This window comes from Balearica regulorum, chromosome 2 (genome assembly GCF_011004875.1).
Source record: "Balearica regulorum gibbericeps isolate bBalReg1 chromosome 2, bBalReg1.pri, whole genome shotgun sequence".
Classification (NCBI taxonomy): Eukaryota; Metazoa; Chordata; class Aves; order Gruiformes; family Gruidae; genus Balearica; species Balearica regulorum.
In genome coordinates, this window is record NC_046185.1 from 61,896,877 (window position 1) to 61,917,711 (window position 20,835).

The following is a 20,835-nucleotide window of genomic DNA, read 5'->3' on the forward strand; positions in this document are numbered from 1 at the left end:
ACTAAAACTCAAGTATCTTACCATATGGATGTGCGTCCTAACCTAGAAATTACTCTCATTTTTTCCTCCTTAAAAATTTCTGGAATATTTTGTATAATGTTACAGTGTTTTCGTGCTACCTAAGATTCAGATTGAAATCTGCCTTCCTCCTAGCATAAAGTAGGAGCCAAACCAAAATTTGTAATAAAAGCTTCACAAAGGTATCTCATAACTGAGAGCAATGCAATTTCTTGTCTGCAAGGAACCTGCTTGACTATGACTCCACCCTAAAGCTGCATCCGTGAAACCTATGAACAGTGTTTTACCTATTCTGTTCACCTCATTTATATGTTTGCATGCAACTATGCTGCACTGTGAGCATTTCAACTTAAGCAGCTAGGATCTAGTTACTTTGTTAAAATGCAACAGGGCAAAGATGTTTGCATAGTAAGGTATCTGAAGATGCAAACCCTCCTGGGAATTTAGCACATAGGCGCTTTAAAAATCCGTGTAGCCACCTATCTACTTTTCTAGGAACTTTTTAAATATCTAGGTATATATTTCTTAGAAGTCACGTATCATTTATTTCAACTTTACAAAGGTGCATTTGAACATAAGTGGCTTTGAAGGTTGGTGACATAAGCACATTTGTGTTTTTTTTTTTTCTTTTCTTGTACTTTGCAAAATATTGCATGTTTACAGAGCTATCAAAGTAGTTGGAAAGGCACTGTCAAGTTGAAATTCATATTTGTTTCCAGCAAGTGCAGAAAGCAAAGAGCCAAAGAACTTTCCCTGAACAAAATTGATGATTTGATTAGCAGTCTTATTTGCTAAAAGCTGTGGGTGATATGAGTGATAAATTAGGAATGGTTGCTGTAACTACACAGTAGTTGTTGCCTGCCTGACTGAACCTTATTTGGCTATTCCCAGCCCTCCCCTTAACTAAAATCTGAGAAGCATTTAATACAGAAGGGAAGTTTTCTTTAGCAGTATGTACATTTAAAACAACTTGCTTGTATAACTGTGCTGCTAGGTTTATGTCATCAAACTCTCTTAACAGAGGAGCAGGTTATGATGACTTAAGTATTACTAGAAAAATAATTCTCAAGCTAGTTCTCCGATGAGCTTAATTTATTATTAATCTTATATCTGCTATTTTGAGAAAACTGTTTCTTGTAAAATAAAGTAGCCTATAGAACTTCTATTAATATTAGGAAAAATAATATCTGATGAAGCCACTCGATGCTCTCAGGAGGCAGGTATTATTATAGTAATTATACTAATGAGTAGAATGAGGCACAGAAAGATTAAGGCCAAATTCAGCTGCGTATGAATTGCCCAAGGTCATAGAGCAATCAGCTGTACGCTGGGAATAGCACAGCAACAAAACGACAAGAAAACAAATCCTGAATCATAGTCAATTACTTATTCACAGAAGAATTAACTTCTGAAAGTTATTTTTCATATGGTTTTCATCAGTCTTTTGAACTGTAGTTTCATTCCGTGTCTCCTGTCAAGCAAGGGCTTCCTCTTTCAGCAGCTCTGTTCAGGAGCTCTTTATATCACCCAAGGGAATAGTTAAGGCTTTGTCTCTGATTAAGAAGAAACTTCTTTATCAATGATTTACAGAGGGGCACAGTGCTTTTCAGAGAATAGGAGAATTATAAAAAGTAATAATCTGAGAGGGGATCAAAAATTCTCATAATAGTCCTAAAGTTACTCTGTAAATCCCTCCTGTGCTTTTTGTGCTTTGGCTCATCAGGTACCTGTTGGTAGGACAAAAATTAGGTGAAGTTCACCCTTTGTCTTCATTTTGCTTTTTTTCTCTGCCTCCATTCCCTTTTGTAAAGATGACAGATTTTTTTTAACATGAAAATTATTTTTAATAATCTCTCTGATTATGTTTAGACTGAAGACAACATATATTTAGTATCTAAAAAAGCCATATCTGAAATATGGGCACTTTTCCAAGTACAAGCTGTCTTTTGATATGTATTAATCAAAGCCCACCCAGATAGAGGTTGTTTATGTTCCTTTTTTCTCTCAGCTTTGGGTCGTTGTTCTTACGTTACTGATATCCCATATGATGCCAGTCATGCTAACAGTTTTTGTTTATCATCAGCTGAGCGGGAATCTGGTTCAGGATAAATGTAAGACAGTAGTACAGACAGTACAGACCCTGTACTGTTGATTTGACATTATCTCACTTACTATAGAAGCTATATTATATAAAGAAAGATGTGCAGCTACTACAGTAAGCAAAATAATGTCAGGCTAATGCACAGGCACAGCACGTTTCATTAGCTCTCTGATTTTCAAACCCATTGACTATAGGATCAGAAAAATTGGCATCGGAAGGGACTGCTGGTGGTCAGCTCACCAGATCTTCTGTTCAAAGCAGGGATGGCATCAAACCACATCAAGTTACCCAGGGTCTTAATCAGTCAAGTTTTGCATAGCCCAAGGATGTAGATTATGGGTACCCATTCCAGTGCTTGGCGGCCCTCATTGTGAAGAACTTTTCCTTAAGTCTGTCTCAGATTTCCCTTGCCACAGCCGGTGACTGTTTGCCTCTTGTCCTTTCACTGTGCATCTCTGCTAACAATCTTCTCTACAACATACCTTTAAGAAGAGAGAGAGAAACTGGAGTTAGATTTCTCTTAGCCTTCTCTTTCTCATGCTGAATAAACATTAGACACTTAATCCAATGTCACTGATCATATTCTGCTTCTCAGAGGTTCTCTGCCAGGCTCTCTCCAGTTTGACATTTCTCTTGTGCTAGGTCCCAAACCTGAACACTCTGTGAATACTGCTGAACTTCCAGATGTGGTTTCATAAATGCCAAATAGTGGGGAAATGTGACTTACCCTGACCTGCTGGCCATGCTTTTGCTAATGTGGTCCAGTATGTGCTTGACCTCCATGACTGCAAGTCAGTCCCCAGGCTGTACTCGTGCACTGAGTTGCCCTGAGCCAGTTGCAGCATTAACATCTGTCATTGCTGAATTTCATGACATTCCTGTCAGCCCTTTCCTCTGCTTTGCTGAGGTCCCTCTGAATGGAAGCCCTCCTGTCTGGGTGTTTAACTGCTCCCCCTAGTTTGATGTCATCCCCAAATTTGCTAAGGGTGAATTCTGTCCCACTGCCCATGATAATGGTGATGATGTTAAAAAGTATTGGAGTACTGATCCATCTAAGCTGCAGGAACAGGTTTTTCAAAGATGTTTCTGTTCTGCAGTATTCAGCAACAAGGTCTGAATGAAGATTTTCCATACTATGGTAGAAGCATGCATCGCTCTGTTACTTATGACTGTCTCAGGGTAAAAGCTGCTAGTCTCATCACATATTCAGTCTGTCAGAATCCATTTCCATAAAGGTAGCTGCCAGGCAAGATTCATATGGATTCATATGGCTGGCTGTTGAATGCATATCTCTACAATGCCTGTGATTCAAAATCCATTGACAAATCAGCATAGATTCTTGTTTATAAAGTGAAAGAACTTGTGGTGTCTTCATTATTCTTAATCATTTCCTTGTAGGACACAGTGGTAAAAGTTGCAATTGCTACTAGCTGAGAGATTTTGTAAAATCATTTGTAAAATGATGGCACTTCTGTAATGTTTCCACATATTGTTCAGTGATCACCTTTACATACATTTTGTATTACATGAAGGAAAAAAGTGATGGAGTTGCAGATTTCCATGGCAACACGCATAATTCTATTTCCTTTGTTTCATGAAGCTGGAACTTACCAGCACAGAGGCAAAGGATTGTTCTGTTAAATAGCAACCACGGATTCAAAAGGCTTGAGTTATACAGCATGTGGTCATGCATCTACAACCTCTGCTACACCAAGCAACTTTTGCTGGTGGAAAAAAAACCACCTGAGTTATTGTCTGAAAATGAAATTAAATGGAGAAAGGTTGCCAGCTGTAGGATTTGTTACGCTGATGCAAGTATGTTGAAAGATACAGCAATTTACAAACACTGCTCTGTTTCCCCCTTTCCAAATTGGGTTCCTGATTTGCAGCTATTTTTGCTACATTAGTAAACTAGCATCGATAAGGAAGCCAAAATTTCACTAGCTTCTTTTATATGCAGAAATTTGGACTCTGATTTGGAGAGTCTTGTCTCTCATTGTAAGTTGTTTCTGGACCCCCAAAAAAATATTTCCAAAAATACATTATGTATATTTATTTAGAAGTTTGTGCATTGCTTTTGAATGCTCGCTTATTGCAATTTTAAAACTGAGTAATGTCAAGAATTCTCTGTATGTATGTATCTATATATATGATCATGATGTGATCCCTGTGTGTGTGAGCACACACAGTGGAAAAGAATAGCCCTGTGTTTCTATATACCAGCTTCTCAGCTGGTTTTTAATCTTTAATAGCCCTCTAAAGGCAGTGGAGCTACTAAAGTAAATATTAAATGAAATATGAATAAATTACTTTAATATGGTCATTTGTGTGTTCATATGCACAGGCATATTTTTAGCCCCTCCCGTACAAAATTATAGTATATTTCAAAGCTAAAACTTAATAATTTACATTCATGTACATTCATGTGCATTGCACATGTATAACTACCCCAGTATGTATAATTCAAGATGCATTCATAATGTTTAAAAGTAACTACTTAAAAGGAAGAAAATGTGTTCTTTTGGAAGGTATTGAAGAGTCATATAAACAGGCTTTACTACATGATAGTAATTTTTATGTATTTGAGGTTTGCTTTTTTTTTTTCTTTTTAATTGAAATGTCTTTCTATGACATATAAAACTAACTTCTGAAAATGTCAGAAAGTAGAGGTCAGCAAGACTATGTGTGTTACTGAATACTGGAGTCACGCACTGATAAGCTTAATAAGGAATATTCATGAAAGGTTATTGATGGTTATTGTTTCAGCAAGTATTCAGAAAATTGTCTTCCTGTCATTTTATTAAAGTTCATTGGTACCAGCAATTTCTATATATTGAAATGAAGTAGCTAAAAGAAATGTGATTTCTACAAATATGTGTAGCTGGAAACTACTGATCTGTTTTAGGTAATAGAACTTCCTAAGAAAGCTTGTGAGATCCAAGGCATTTGCTTTATCAGAAAAAATGAAACTCAAATAACTGTGCAGTGAACACTCTTAATACAGATTCTAACTTTTCTTTTTTTTTTTTTTTTTCCCCCCAAAAAGATATACATAAGCCTTAGAATTCCAATTTTTCAGCCCCAAACTTACTCAAGTAAGGTTCTCCCAACTTGGGACATTCTGAGTTCATCCTTATTTCACCTTTCTTGCCACATGCTAGAGAGAGTTTTTGAAGTCTGTTCTCCATTGAGAGATCTTTTTTCATGCCGTGACTTTTACCATACCAACTCTAAAACTGGCCCAAGCAACTTCTATGTCATCAGAAAGGCTGTCCTTCCAGTAGTCTCAAGTAAAATACTGAAGACTTCAAGTGTCCCAAATACCTCTTTAAGATATGTCATATATTTGGCAAGCAATACCATGAAAAAACTTGCATACTTTGAAATCTCCAAAGCATATCAGGCTGAGGTCAGACACGAGCAGCTTTGTCAGAGAGAGGAATAGCCAGCAGAGTGAGGAGAGTAAAAAACAGACAGAGGAAGGAGGACAAGACTTTATAAGTCAGCACTGATGGGAAGCCTCACTATGTTTAACTTTGGCCTGACAAAGCTCATGAAAGAGAACCTTCTGGAATACCATAAATCTCAGGTTGAATTCCCCAGAAAACACTTACTCCTGGTGAAGCATACCAGTCTTTGTGGACAGTAAACAAGTGTTTCCTGGTGTTCAGAGGAAACCTCCTGTGTTTCAGGTTGTGCCCATTGCCCCTGGGCACCACTGGAAAGGGCCTGGCTCTGTCTTCTTTGCACCCTCCCTTCAGATGTTTACAAACATTGATAAGATCCTCCTGGAGCCTTCTCTTTTCCGGGCTAGACAGTCACAGGAGAAATGCTCTATTCCTTTGTCATCTTACTGGTGCCTTGCTGGACCAGTCCATGTCCATGTCTCTCTTGCGCTGGGGATCACAGAACTGGACCTAGCACTCCAGGTGTGGCCTCACCAGTGCTGAGTAGAGGGGAAGGATCACCTCTCTTGACCTACTGGCAACTGTCCTCCTAGTGCAGCCCAGGATACTGGTGGCCTTCTTTGCTAAAAGGGCATCTTGCTGGCTCATGTTCAACTTGGTGTCCACCAGGACCCCCAGGGTCCTTTCCTGCAAAGCTCCTTTCCAGCTTGGTGGCCTCCATGACGTACTGCTGCCTGGAGTTGTTCTTCCCCAGGTGCAGGACTTGGCACTTCCCCATGTTGAACTGCATGAAGTTTCTGTCAGCCCATTTCTCCAGCCTGCCAACGTCCCTCTGGATGGCAGCACAACCCTCTGGAGAATCAGCCACTCCTCCCAGTTTTGTGACATATCTGCTGAGGGTACACTCTGTCATATCATTCTCATCATTAATTAAGATGTTGAACAGGACCGGACCCAGTATTGACTCCTGGGGTACACTGCTAGTTACTGTCCTCCAGCTAGATTTCATGCCATCTATCACCGCCCTCTAAGCCCATCCATTCAGCCAGTTTTCAGTCCACCTCATTGAAATGGTCTGCTCATCCACCCCATACATCATCAACTTCTCCATGAGGATCTTATGGGAAACAGTGTCAAAAGCCTTCCTGGAGTCAAAGTACGCGATATCCACTGCTTTCCCCTCATCTGCCAAGCCAGTCATTTCATCATGGAAAGGTATCAGATTGATCAAGCATGTCTTCCTTTTGGTCAATCCATGCTCACTAATTCTGATGACCTTCTTATTCTTCATGTGTCTGGAAATGATTTCCAGGATCAGCTGCTCCATCATCTTCCCAGGGACTGAGGTGAGGCTGACCAGCCTGTAGTTCCCTAGGTCCTCCTTCTCGCCCTTCTTGAAGATAGCAGTGTCATTGACTTTCCTCCTGCCTTCAGGCACCTCTCCCAGTTGCAATGTTGTTTTGGCAAACCAAATAACATCTCCTGTACTCTACTAGCTGCTATTAATGCCTTAATTCAGTGAATTCTTCCTAGTATCTGTCCTGGTTTGAGCTGGGACAGAGTTAATTTTCTTACTAGCAGCTGGTTTTGGATTTAGGATGAGAATAATGTTAATAACACACTGATGTTTTAGCTGTTGCCAAGCAGTCAAGGACTTTTCAGCTCCTCATACTGCCCTGTCAATGAGAAGGTGGGGGGCACCCAAGAAGCTGTGAGGGGACACAGCCAGGACAGCTGACCCAAGCCAACCAAAGGAATATTCCGTATCATATGATGTCATGCTCAGTATACAGCTGGGGGAGTTGGCCAGGAGGCAGTGTGGTTGAGGATCTAGCTGAGCATTGATTCCTGGAAGTGATCAATTGTGCTGTTCATCACTTGTTTTGTATATTCTTTTATCATTATTATTATTATTGTTGTTATTTTCTTCCTTTCCTGTCCTACTAAACTGTCATTACCTCAACCCATGAGTTTTATCTTTTTCTTTTCAATTCTCTCCCCCATCGCACTGTGGCAGGGGAGGGAGTGAGTGAATGGCTGTGTGGTTGTTTTAGCTGCCTGCTGGCTTAAACCACAACACCCTCACATCATTGCCTTGTATTCTATATCACCTACTAACAAAAACTCATAATGACACACATAATTCACTGCTTTTTTTTTTTAAATAAGACAAAGCTGTAAGTGAACATTTCAGTGATAAACTGCTCGAGATGAATGACCCCTAGAACATATCTTTGAAGGTTAAGCTAACACCCTAGAGTTTAAGCTGATCTGTATCAGTGCATTCTATGCCACTCGCCTGCACTTTAAGCATTCATGAGTCAACATGATGAACTGTTCTAGGACTGTAATTCTTTTCTCGTTTTGACTTGAATAAAATGTGTAGGGATGTGGTGTTCTTTTGGATTTTGCTTTTCAATTTTAGGTGGTTCTTTGCTCTGATCCTCCCCATTTCCCATCTGGAAATAGCCATACTTTTAAACAAGTGTATCAGTACTGAGCACCTTCAAAAATCCTAGATTTTTACTTTTAAAACCTGAAGACTTTGCCCTGGCTAATGCTGTTTAGAGAAATTATTTTATAGTTCCACACAGTCTTATCCCAAAATGCTGTATATTTTCAGGTCAGCAAATGTCTATCTGCAAAATCATTTGCTTCATGTTGTCCAGCACCTCTCTTTCATAAAAGCTCCCATTTCATGGTGACAGAAAGGACAGTCAATATCTGCAAATAATGTCTGTGCAATACCGGATTCTCTATCTCATATATATGTATATATACACACACACACACACACACACACACAAATGTATGTATATGTATATATTTATTGAAGAAATTAACTCAACCTGCTAGCAATTTCTCCTTTGTGTTAGACTCCTACCATTTGGTTGTGTTTGTTTCCACTAAGACCTACTGTATAGTCAGGCTTGAAATAGTCTCAGTTCCATTCATGTCATCTCCCATGTTATTAGTGAATGGTTTTATGAGATGAAAAATGGATGAACTATTTCATATAGTGCCTATGTATAATAGAATGGCTCAAATCTGGTAAAGATGTAAGAACCTGACTTTCTGACCTCACAGTAATTAGTATAGTTTCTGTAGACAGGAAACTTCTTTCATGAAAGAAACAAAACCACAATTTTGTGACAGAATATGGGTGAAGACACACACCTTACTGACATTCAACAAATATAATCCCAATGCACTGTAAAATCCAACTGCTTTTCTCCAACATTAATCCATTCTGTCAGACAACAAAGTGATCTATTATGACCTGCTTTTAGAGGAAAGGGAAAAAAAACCAAAACAACAACACACTCTTGTGCCAGAAAAGCAGCAAAATGTCCCAATTCTCTCTGTATAGTGTGGCCAAGGAGATTAGAAAAAAGTATCAGTCCTATTGAATCTCCCTTCAGAATGCTTTTCTTTCACCATTGCTTTATTATTCATACATAATGTTATTCCACCGCCAAAGAATAATCATCATCCACCTTGGCACTGCAAAGCGCTGTTATTATTTTGAGATTTTTTCCTACATAATTGATTAAGAAACTCTCTAAAAGGTCATAACAAGGTTAGAACAGCTACTGAAAACCTAAAGGCTAGAGATATATTATAAAGACTGAAATCACTGAAATTACTTTCATAGCTAGCTTTTCTATGAGTCTTTCAGAAGACTTATGAGGTCATATATTTGTGGGGTTTTTGCCAGTATTGTGTATTCTGTCAGGAATAGCAAGCTGGATAAAAATGTTAAAATAAACATAAGGCAGTGCATAGCAAATAAATAGCATGCTGATACCTATAAGTGTTTATATTAATAGTAGGCACCTTTAAGTAATGAACACAGTCCAAATAACATGTGATCTTTTCTAAGCAAGCTAAGTGATCATGAACAAAAGGTTATGGGGAAATTATAACTAGAAAATAATTAGTAACACATCACCAAAGGGAAGAATGTTCTGAGGGAGTTGCAGTCAACCGCTCGATGTCCAAGTGGAGACCAGTGACGAGTGGCTTTACTCAGGGGTCAGTATTGGGAACAGTGCTGTTTAACATCTTTGTTGACAACATGGACAGTGCGATTGAGTTTCCTGATGACACCAAGCTGTATGGTGTGTTCGACACGCTGGAGGGGAGGGATGCCATCCAGAGAGACCTTGATAGGCTTGAAAGTTGTGCCCGTGAGAACTGCATGAAGTTCAACAAGGCCAACTGCAAGGTCCTGAGCATGGGTTGAGGCAATCCCACACACATCCACAGGCTAGATGGAGAATGGATTCAGAGTAGCCCTGAGAAGAAGGACTTGGGGGTGTTGGTTGACAAGAAGCTCAACATGAGCCGGCAGTGTGCGCTTGCAGCCCAGAAAGCCAACCGTGTCCTGGGCTGCATCAAAAGAGGAGTGACCAGCAGGTCAAGGGAGGTGATCCTGCCCCTCTACTCCACTCTTGTGAGACCCCACCTGGAGTACTGCATCCAGCTCTGGGGGCCCCAGTACAAGAAAGACATGGAGCTGTTGGAGCGATTCCAGAGGAGGCCACGAAGATGATCAGAGCACCTCTGATCTCAGCACCTCTGGTCTGGACCACCTCTCCTGTGAAGACAGGCTGAAAGAGTTGGGGTTGTTCAGCCTGGAGAAGAGAAGACTCCAGGGAGACTTAAAAGGGGCCTACAGTGGTTTAGCCTGTAATGGTTTAGCCCCAGCTGGCAACTAGCACCACACGGCCACTCACTCCTCTCCTGCTCCAGTGGGCTGGGGAGGAGAATCGAAAAACAAAGGCAAAATTCATGGGTTGGGATAAGGCTAGTTTACTAGGACAGCAAAGGAAGAGGAAAATAACAACAACAGTATTTACAATATACAAAGCGGGTGATACACAATGCAATTTCTCACCCAAAGACGACGACCATACACTCGGAGCTGCGCCACCCCTCCCTGACTAGCCCCATTTTATGCTGAGCATCATATGGTATGGCATACCCCCTTTGGCTAGATTGGGTTACTTGTCCCATCGCAGCTTTTTATAAATATTAACTCTATCCTAGCCAAAAACCAGGACAGACTTTTTAGAAGGGCATGTATTGATAGAACGAGGCGTAATGGCTTTAAACTGAAGGAGGGTAGATTGAGATTAGAAGTTAGGAAGAAATTCTTCACTGTGAAGGTGGTGAGGCACTGGAACAGGTTGCCCAGAGAGGCTGTGGATGCCCCATCCCTGGAAGTGTTCAAGGCCAGGCTGGATGGGGCTTTGGGCAGCCTGGTCTAGCAGAGGGTGTCCCTGCCCGCAGCAGGGGGGTTGGAACTAGATGATCTTTGAGGGCCCTTCCAACCCAAACCAGTCTGTGATTCTATGATTGTCATTGGACTTTCATAGGAGTATATCCTGCATCCAGTTTTATTAAGTATTTTCATAGAAGTTCTGGATCAAGACACAATCTAGTTATTAGACTTCTAGATCTTACAGTCAATATGGAAATGGGTCAAGGAAGGGACAGAATTCGAACTGACAAGTTGGAAAAATTGTTAGGAACAGCAGAATAAAATTCAACAGAAACATGGGTAAAACACTACTTAAGAAGGAATCATCTTCTTCACAGTATTGGATGGGAACTGCTCTTTGTAGAACAGGTCTATGTGTCATAATACACAAATTGAACATGAGACAACAATATTTGCTTTTGAAAAAAAAAGGCAAATATGACACCTTTTTCTTGGTCATTACTGAAAATTCCTTAAAAAAGAAATTCTTTCCTCCTGCTTGTTCTGTAACTCATCTGATAGCTGAGCTGGTACCTCAGATGATGATAACTTCTAGATTGTGTGAATCTTAAACTCTTGTAATTTTTCACTGTAGATACCAGTGAAATGAGTCTATGCTATTCCACTGTCAGCTAATGGACTCTTGAGAAGTGAAATATATTTCTTGACCCCTCTTCCTCTTCAAGGCATACACACAAAGCAACCTTCTTTACAGTTATAAAGAAAAAAATCTGAATAGTAATATTTAATTCATATTTCCAGACTACAATTCTCATTAGTCTTCTGTGACCTAGTTCTCTTGCTATTTGTTTAAAGACTAATGAGAATGTGAAATGAGCTGGGGTTTTTTATCCTTAATAAACTAACCTATTTCCAGAGCATATCTGTAAAAGCAAATTGCCTTTATTGCAGGCTAAAAAATGGAATGGTCTGTATATTGTTCAGTTCTTCTCCTCAAGCCAAATGTATTTTCTGTCACCTTCAGTGTTTTGACTCTTTTAATGCAAAAAGAAAATGAGAGAATAATACGCTAAACAGATCAAAGCTCAGAACATGAATACATTTAACAGGCTCCATTCTTGGAATTGTATTTATTATTGATACCAGAGTAACAAATCTATTTAAGTCAGTGGAGATGGCCTATGGGAATTAAAAAAAAATTATCCCTTAAGCCTTGTCTCATGAAAGAACAGTAATGAAAAATATGGACAACCACTTACAGTGACACATTCATAGATTTGTTTATTTTTTATTTCTATTTTAATCAAATAGTCCTTTAAGAATTATAAAGTAGTCGCTGGCAATGCAAAGGCTTCATACGACTTAATATTTTGGATATTTTCGGTTTGGATATAAAATTGGATACAGGAAAGAAATGTAATGTTCACTGTCTGAAAGGTATCTTATCAAAGATTCTGGAGGACACTGTAGGAAACCTAACTGCTAGGTATTTCATGTCAGATAACAAAAACGCTTCAGTGATGGAATTTTTTTTATATTTGCATCAAACAAAAATCCCTGAGTTGATATGGTTTTAAGGTATGCATTTTATTTTTTTTTTCCCCCAAGTTCTAATTACATCATCATTTTCTCCCTCTTAAATTGGGCAAAAAAAGTCTGGATTATATTTTTCATTTCCTGAAGTCTCATCAGATTTGAGAAATATTTGTAACATTTAGTGCTACATTAATATGTATTTTTAATTTGGTATACTGCTTTTACTTTCTTCTGTATTTCTGTACATAGAAAGAAGATTAAGGTCAGTTCATAGATGCAAGACTGCAAAAAAACCCTCAGTGAAATCATAGAATTGTTCGGGTTGGAAAGGACCTTTAAAGGTCATCTAGTCCAAGCCCCCCTGCAATGAGCAGGGACATCTTCAACTAGATCAGGTTGCTCAGAGAGCCATCCAACCGACCTTGAATGTTTCCAGGGGTGAGGCATCTGCCACCTCTCTGAGCAACCTGTTCCAGTGTTTCACCACTTTCGTCATAAAAAATTTCTTCCTTGTACACTAGTCGGATTCTACCCTCTTTTAGTTTAAAACCATTACCCGTTGTCCTATCACTGCAGGCCCTACCAAAAAGTTTGTCTCCATCTTTCTTATAAGCCCCCTTTAAGTATTGAAAGACTGCAGTAAGGTCTTCCCAGAGCCTTCTGTTCTGCAGGCTGAACAACCCCAACTCTTTCCACCTGTCCTCATGGGGGAGGTGCTCCAGTCCTCTGATCATTTTTGTGGCCATCATCTAGATCCTCTCCAACAGGTCCATGTCTTTCTTGTACTGAGGACCCCAGAGCTAGATGCAGTACTCCAGGTGGAGTCCCAACACAACAGAGTAGCGGTGCAGAATTACCTCAAATTCATTCCCAGATCAAAGTGTTTATTTCTTGTATGTGTCTGTGCTACCTCTGCCATTATGGGTCTTTTCTGTGTGATTGATGCTAATGCATCTGAGCCTGTTTTGCCAGCTCCTGAGGAAAATGTGCCAGTGTTGGAAGAAATAGCTAAACATTGGCCTTTTACATAAGAAGAGATCCATACTCAGAAATGTTGATTTAATTTTTAAGTGGTTTTGAGAAAAGAAGAAAATTAAAAGTTTATTTACTTGATTTTCCATAGTGAAATGTTCTCTGAATTAGCTGATTGTGCTGGTTTTGTCTGGGATAGAGTTAATTTTCTTTATAGTAGCTAGTATGGGGCTATGATTTGCATTGGTGCTGAAAACTGTGTTGATAACCCAGGGATGTTTTTGTCACTGCTGAGCAGTGCTGACACAGAGCCAAGGGCTTTGCTGCTTCTCACACCACCCCACCAGCGAGTAGGCTGGGGGTGCACAAGGAGTTGGGAGGGGACACAGCCAGGACAGCTGACCCCAACTGACCAAAGGGATATTCCACACTATATAACCTCATGCTCTGTATATAACTGGGGAAGCTAGCCAGGAGGCAGGATCGCTGCTCAGAAACTGACTGGGTATCAGGTTGTTTTATTCCTCTGCAGGTGGTGAGCAATTGTGTTTGTGCATCACTTGTTTTATTTATCCTATTTATTGTTATTGTTATTCTCTTCCTTTGTTATCCTATTAAACTGTCTTTATCTCAACCCATGAGCTTGGGGTTGTTTTTTTTTCCATTCTCCTCCCCATCCCACTGAGGGTGGGGAAGTGAGCAAGCAGCTGTGTGGTGCTTAATTACTGGCTGGGGTTAAACCACCACAGTGATTCAGGGAAGGGTAGAGAAGTCAGTTGGTTTTCTGTAAGGCATAATAAAAAGATAAAAGGGAAGAGTATCTAAGATAAAGTCTCTGAACTTACCCAGAGTGATGTCTTCCACTGGTCTGGAACACCAGAAGTCTCAAACCTGATTGACTAATTATTTAACAAATAAACAGTTCTGGTTCATCTCCCCTGATTTACAAATTGTTTGTTTGCTTTTTTTCTGTTTTAACATTGTTAACTACCGGAAGTTCATTTACAGCTGGGAAAAAGGGCTTACAAAACACTAGATCTCTGTACATTAAATTCTATTTTAACCTGTAATAATTTATTTATCAAAAAGCTATTTAGTAATATATGAACAACTGATTATATGGATGTTTATATACCTGTTTTCTTCATCTTGGTTTCAAGTTTTTTCATCTGAAACACCCACAGTCTAGCATATAAGATGGTCTCTAGAGAAAGTAGGTTTCTGTCAGTAGATTAGCCTTTTTTTTTTTTTTTAACACAGAAATATTTTTACAAACAGCAGTTTGTAGGAATAAGCATTCTTTCATTGTCAATTACATTTGACCAGTAATGTGGGGTTTATATTGATTAAAAAGATAAAAAGCAAAACTATAGCTAATAGAGATCTAAGAATTAGTAAGATATTTGTAGAACTTCATGGACAAATTAATGTGCAATTATATTATCATCCTTTATATGATGTACAAGGGGATAAGGTCTTCAAATCCATATGCTTATGTTTACATTTTAAAGTTTCAAATGAAAAACAAAATTGACAATGTATTTTGAATTTTGAATTGACAATGTATTTTTTTGTTTTGGGGGGTTTTTTTGAGGATGATATTTTAATAAAATATAAAATGCATTTTCTCTCCTTGGAGTCCCCAAAGAAATGTAGTTCATCTGGTCCCATTGCAGTTAACACATGGTGATACTTCTTTCCCAAAAAGTGGTATCAGAAGTTGTTCTTTAATTAGAGAATCTGAGGAAACAAAGTACTGTGAACGCTCACAATGCGATCTCCTGCACTAGAGCAGTTCTTACCTTAATTTATAATGAGAATGGATTTTTTATTATTATTTTTTTCAAAGCTTTAATGTGTGCATATAAAGTTCTTCTGCATCAGTGTTGGTCAGATCAGGCAGGAACTAATCACCTCAGATCAGGAATAATGATATAACTTTAACCACTTCAATTCAGTCCATGGATTTAGCTTTGAGATAATGAACCGTAGTCAAAGTGGTTCCCTTTACTGGAAATTTTTTTTTTTTTCGGAATGCATACTAATAAAATGTTTTGCATTTTGCCTCAAGACTATAATTTGCAGATGCATTCTCTTTTCTTCTGGACAGAGAAAGCATAAGTTATACAGGTATATCCAAAGAGGTTGTCAGGGTGCACAATCCTCCATCATTCTTTTTTTGCTATAGCCTAGTCCTATCTTTAAGTCACATCTATAGTGCATTGGAGACCGAGCTCTCTTTAATGAAGTTTACATTCCTCCTGTCAGGTTTCTGTGCTGTAGCTCTTGAACACATGGACACTTTTCATGCAATTCACAGTTTCAGTTACATGAAGTTGCCGGACTGGGAAAATTTGTACTTGAGGCTGTAGCCTGCTAACTGGTAATGAGATGCCCTCCACTTGGATGGAGGATTAGGGGATTAATGACTCTTCATTGCTGATTCTCTGTTGGTTGTCTAAGATTCTCTCTTATCATCTTTCTGGGTATTTAATCCAATATGCAGGTTAAATGACCAAAAAGAAATGTGATTGTAGAGGGGTTTCAGATATCAGACATATGCTAATCTATCGGTACTGTAAAGTTAAAGAAGAAAATAACAAAATCCTGGCTGCAACAAGAATAGCTGTAGATAAATAGGGACATATTCCTATGTCCTAACATTAACCTGTGCTAATGAACCTATATACCCAGGTATACTTTTACAGCTTTTTCCTGAGCATTCACAGTGCTGATGCTTATAACACAGTTTAAATAATAGTATAAAACCTGTGGTAATTCAGGAAATAATGTCTTCATAACAACATTGGTTCAATTTGCAGTTTTGAGATTATCTATCAAGTATGGTTATGTGTGATCCTCCATTTATGTTTGCTTTGGTTTTTAGCTCCAGACCAGTCTGTCTGAACCAATGACATTATCCAAGTCGATCTCACTTCCTCGTAGTGCATACTGGCATCACATCACCCGGCAGAACAGCGTTGGAGAAATCTACAGTTTACAAGGCAAGTTCTTTATAAGTAAATGCCACGTCCATTAGCTTCTTTCCATTTGACTAGAATTCATGCAAATTGTTTTTTATTTGCACTGGTTGTTTTCTCTCCATTTCATTTTATCAATTGTCAGGAACCTCAGCAGGATTCCCAAATTTACATAAAACCGGTTTCTTTTAGTAATTTTGTAAACTAATGGTGAAAATTATTCCCAGAATCACCACATAAAGCTAGATAGACAATTTGGCTCAATGTAGCTTCTCAGTAGCTAATGAGTGTCAGGTTGTTTTAGTATTTTCTTCCAATACGATTATGTATGTATTTGGGCAACCTCAGGGTGCCCAATTAAATCAACATAAAGTGGCTATATGAGTTGCAAGATTAAAACAAAATAGTTCTAGGAATAAGAGCTATTCTTGGTGAATTTGCTTAGTAGATCATATATATGAACTATTGATTTGACTAACTTACAGACCTTCTGTATATATATATATAATCTTTTTCTGTCTCCAGTTCTCTTTCATACGTTTAGATTCTAAGTTATTTGCTTAAGACTTTAAATGCTGTAATTAACATAACTTGATGATGATGATTCACTGCTCTTAGGCTGAAATTGATTTGTATCTTTTAGGAAACTGAAATAATTGTTACATTTAAAATGTAGACCTTAGTTAATAGTATTGTTTTCACTTTTAAAAAAATAACAACTATCATAAAAATATTCCTTTGTATTACTTGCAATTGTCTTAAGGATACCATTTCACTTCTCTCTTACTAATCTGTTTGCATAAGCAATTTACATTCAGATAGGAGGTTAGAAACTGCTCGCAAACAAGAGTACCAAATGCAAGAAAACAAAGTACATGTTTTCATGAAAATAAGTGAAACACAGTGTATAGATGAAAGACATGAAATGTTTTGTTTTGTAAATTATCACATAAATTAAAATCAGCAGGTGAGCTGTGAATTCAATGGATGACTCAGTAAAGGGTACAGCATTTGTTTCCCATCATCCCCAATACAACAAAGACAAAGCGAATTTCTAATCATGGTTATAGACTTACAGTTAACTAACAGGAATGGAAAAAAGAAAATAACCTTCAGAAGTTGTTTGTGAAAAAAGCTGTGCTTGTAGATCACCTTAAAAATATTTATCATATCACTGATATTTTTTCATGAACAAAATAATAATAATAATTTTAAAAAGTTTATTTGTAGAGAAGTTGGAGTTCCTCTTATGTTCTTGATAGGTCTTTCCTTTGTCAAAAAGATAGTAAATGTGTTATGATATACATGAAGTGAGATAAATGTATGGAACATTGTTCATTCTCTGCAATCTTTTCTTTCTTATAAATGGCCTTTGCAATAAAGGAAAGCAAAGCTTGATATATCCAGTAATAGTTTAATATCTATACCAAGTAACTTTGCAGGATGCAACATATTGAAGTGTATTACTACAAATGCAAGAATTTTACTTGTGGAAGTATGCAGATTTTATTCACACTTCTGCTGAAATATGAGACTAATAAATATTTTAGAACTTAAGATTTTAATTTCTCTTACATGGTACTATGATGACTGAAACTTGAGAAAGCGTAGTTGATTTCAGGAGAGACTATTTCAGTTTTACCAGTGGGCTAAGAAATGCATCCAAAAGACAATTTTGTTGCAAAACTTTTACAAGCAAGAATATTATTCATTATCTGTAATGAAGATCTCTTTGAACCTTCTGCTGCGATACCTATTTAAATGCAATGTATTTGTACAGAAGCTTAAGGGAGCACAAAGTACACCTTTTCATCCTAATACCTCTTCATACTGGTAGTCTTTGCGTAGCAGAGACCTACTGGTTGTCAAAGCATCAGCCCACAGACACTTCATAAGATGTAGGTGGAAGGTGGGTAGCGAGGAAGCAGATTGTGAACATCCCTTCACCCCTCACCTCAGTACAGCAGCTAGCTGAGAGGAGCTGTTGCAGAGGGGAAAATCGCTGCTGCTGCCTTCTCCTCTGAACTTGAAAGGTATGTTACACCTTCAGTGAGGAGACGTTTTCTTTACAGAAACTCATCAAACTCAGTTCTGCACTTAATGTGTATTTATGACAAAGCTTTTTACATTCAAGAAATGAATTTGAAAATTCCGCACGTTCCCCTGAATATCTCGCAAACGCTCAATGATATAACTAGAGTAGTGTCTACCTATATTCGTATTACTATCAATATCAGTAAAGTAGCAGCTGAACTCACGGTTAAGTACAGTGTAAAAGTGTTTCCATAGTGGCAATTATTTCAAACTTGCAGTCTGAAGTGACTAGAATTTAATTAATAACATCTGGTGATGTATAAGGAGAAATGAATATGTGTTCATACAACCTTAGATAAATCGGCTCTTTGGGAGTTATTTAGCAGTTGAATTTAACTTAATTAGTAGTGTGAGCTGATCTGATAATGAATATACTGTAGAGTAAGAAGGTGAGGGATTTTGTGGTTTGGTTTGGGTTTTTTTAAAGACTACATTTCAAACGAGAAAAGGCAATTCAATAAATGGGCATTGGGTTTCTCATCCTCCATCTGCCCATGACAACACTCACATGTAAAGACCTGAAAAGATTAAAACACAGAATAACAGTGCTAAAGGAACACAGGTTGCACAAAAAAAAACCAAAATGAAGTGGGCTGGTTTCTCTCTTTATACAGCTTTTCATCCATTTGTATCTTCCTTGCACTCTTTCAGTTCTTGATTGCACTGCTAAGATAAAAGTAGCAATTTAGTTGTCTAATTAATCTTGTCAATAGGAACAGCGCGGTGGTTGGCTTTTACCAGTGACAGCACTGCGTTCACTTCAAATTTTACCCTATAGTGCTGCGGGTCTGACAGAGTTTCCATCCGTGACCTGCAGCCGCTGTAGAGGTTGTGGCGCGGGGCCTCATCAGCTGACGCAGTGGTGCCCTTTCAGCGCTGTGCGTTGCCTCTCCTCTCCGTCTGACGTGACACCAGGCTCGTGGCAAGCCCTGCTGCTGTGCAATAAAAAGAAAAGGGGAATTGCGGCCATGCCGGAAAATAGCACAAAGTTTTTACAGCCATCAGGTTAAATTCTGATGTAAACTTCTGTGTTGGAGTGATTTCATTTAAAATTCCAACAAATACCCATGACTTTACAAATCGCAATGCCTCTGTCTAAAGTCTACATATTGATAATCCAGATCTTGCCTTTAATTAGGATTCAGAAATGAAATAGTCCCCTTACAGATTTTTATCATAAAATACTTTAAGTAACAGAGAAAAAAGAAAAAAAAATTACTTATACATGATGTTTTGTGCGTACATGGGTAAGACTTAAATGAATTGTACATTTTCATGAATAATAGACAGCTCTACGAGGAATTAGAGCCCAAAAGAAGGTAAACTTTCATTGATATATTATGCCCTCCTATACTTCAAGGTTTACAAAACCACAAGTATTACAACCCCAGAGCACCACTGTGAACTGAAATCATGGTTAAGAAGGAGAACAATAGAAGTATAAAAGCCATGTAAGCATGAAAAAACCTCTGTATGTATCCTCATAAATCATTGCTTATTGTTATTACTTGGCATATGATTTAGCACTGTTTCACAAGATATTAAAAATTGAGAAACAAAGCAAAAGTTAATAGCATTAATACATGATTTTTTTTTTTTAATTTTGCATTTTGGGGTATAAATTTGCTTCGGATGAAAAAAGGATTGCAGACTGAATTTTCAGCTAGCTGAAACTTAATGTTGTAGTTCTTGCTGTAGAGAATTTGGATAGTGGAAATGTTAAACACCTTCAGTCTAGATATTATTAAACAAATAAGGACAAATAATTTTTTTATATGGAAACCTGCATCAGCTTTTTCTATTGCAGTTATTGAAATTGCTGAGGAAATTATGTTAAGAAAATATAATTATAGTCTGGTCTTTCTCCAAGAAATTCCAAATTAAGAATCACTTTCAATCACCCCTGTTGTATTTGAGTCTGGTTCACATTCCTTATCTGGACTTTGATTTTGCCATCCATACTCAAAGTGATGAGCACCTACCCACATAAGCAATCCTATTAATTTCTCATGTGAAAGAATGTATATTTATATAAGAATTACACCAGTAAAATCTTACATGTTTTCCTCTTATAGAGAACAGTAGTGCTTTTTGACAGTAAATTGCTTATCACAATTTGCTTATCACAAATGCTTATTTGTTCTATCACAAATTCTTACCACATTTTGCTGTAAACCCATAACAAAGTAATTAAATTACACTGAAAAATACTAACATGCCTGCAAAGAACAAGGGTCTCACATTTTTAAATTTAGTGAGGAACTTCGATAAATAAAACTGTAATCTTCAATGAGACAGGACTTAAGCATCACGTAACTTGTAAGTACGTTTCAAAATCAAAACCACACAGAAGTAAAAACTGGCCTCAATAAAGTCTGTAGGAATTTTGCCATTGATACAATCGCCTTTTGTATTTCACACTAAAGATGCAGGAAAAATAAATCTGCTTTTGCAAATCAGAACAGAGGGAAACTCTGGCTCCTCTCTGGCCTCAGTAAG

At 38.0% G+C, this 20,835-nt stretch overlaps 1 protein-coding gene across 1 annotated transcript in view; it reads left to right on the forward strand.

Moving 5' to 3' along the window:
- DOK6 (docking protein 6) overlaps positions 1-20,835 on the forward strand; it is a 254,769-nt gene that overhangs the window by 192,775 nt on the left and 41,159 nt on the right. Inside the window, exon 7 of the mRNA XM_075744536.1 lies at positions 16,149-16,266. Within this exon, the coding sequence (XP_075600651.1) occupies positions 16,149-16,266 (118 nt within the window). The remainder of the gene's footprint in view (positions 1-16,148; positions 16,267-20,835) is intronic.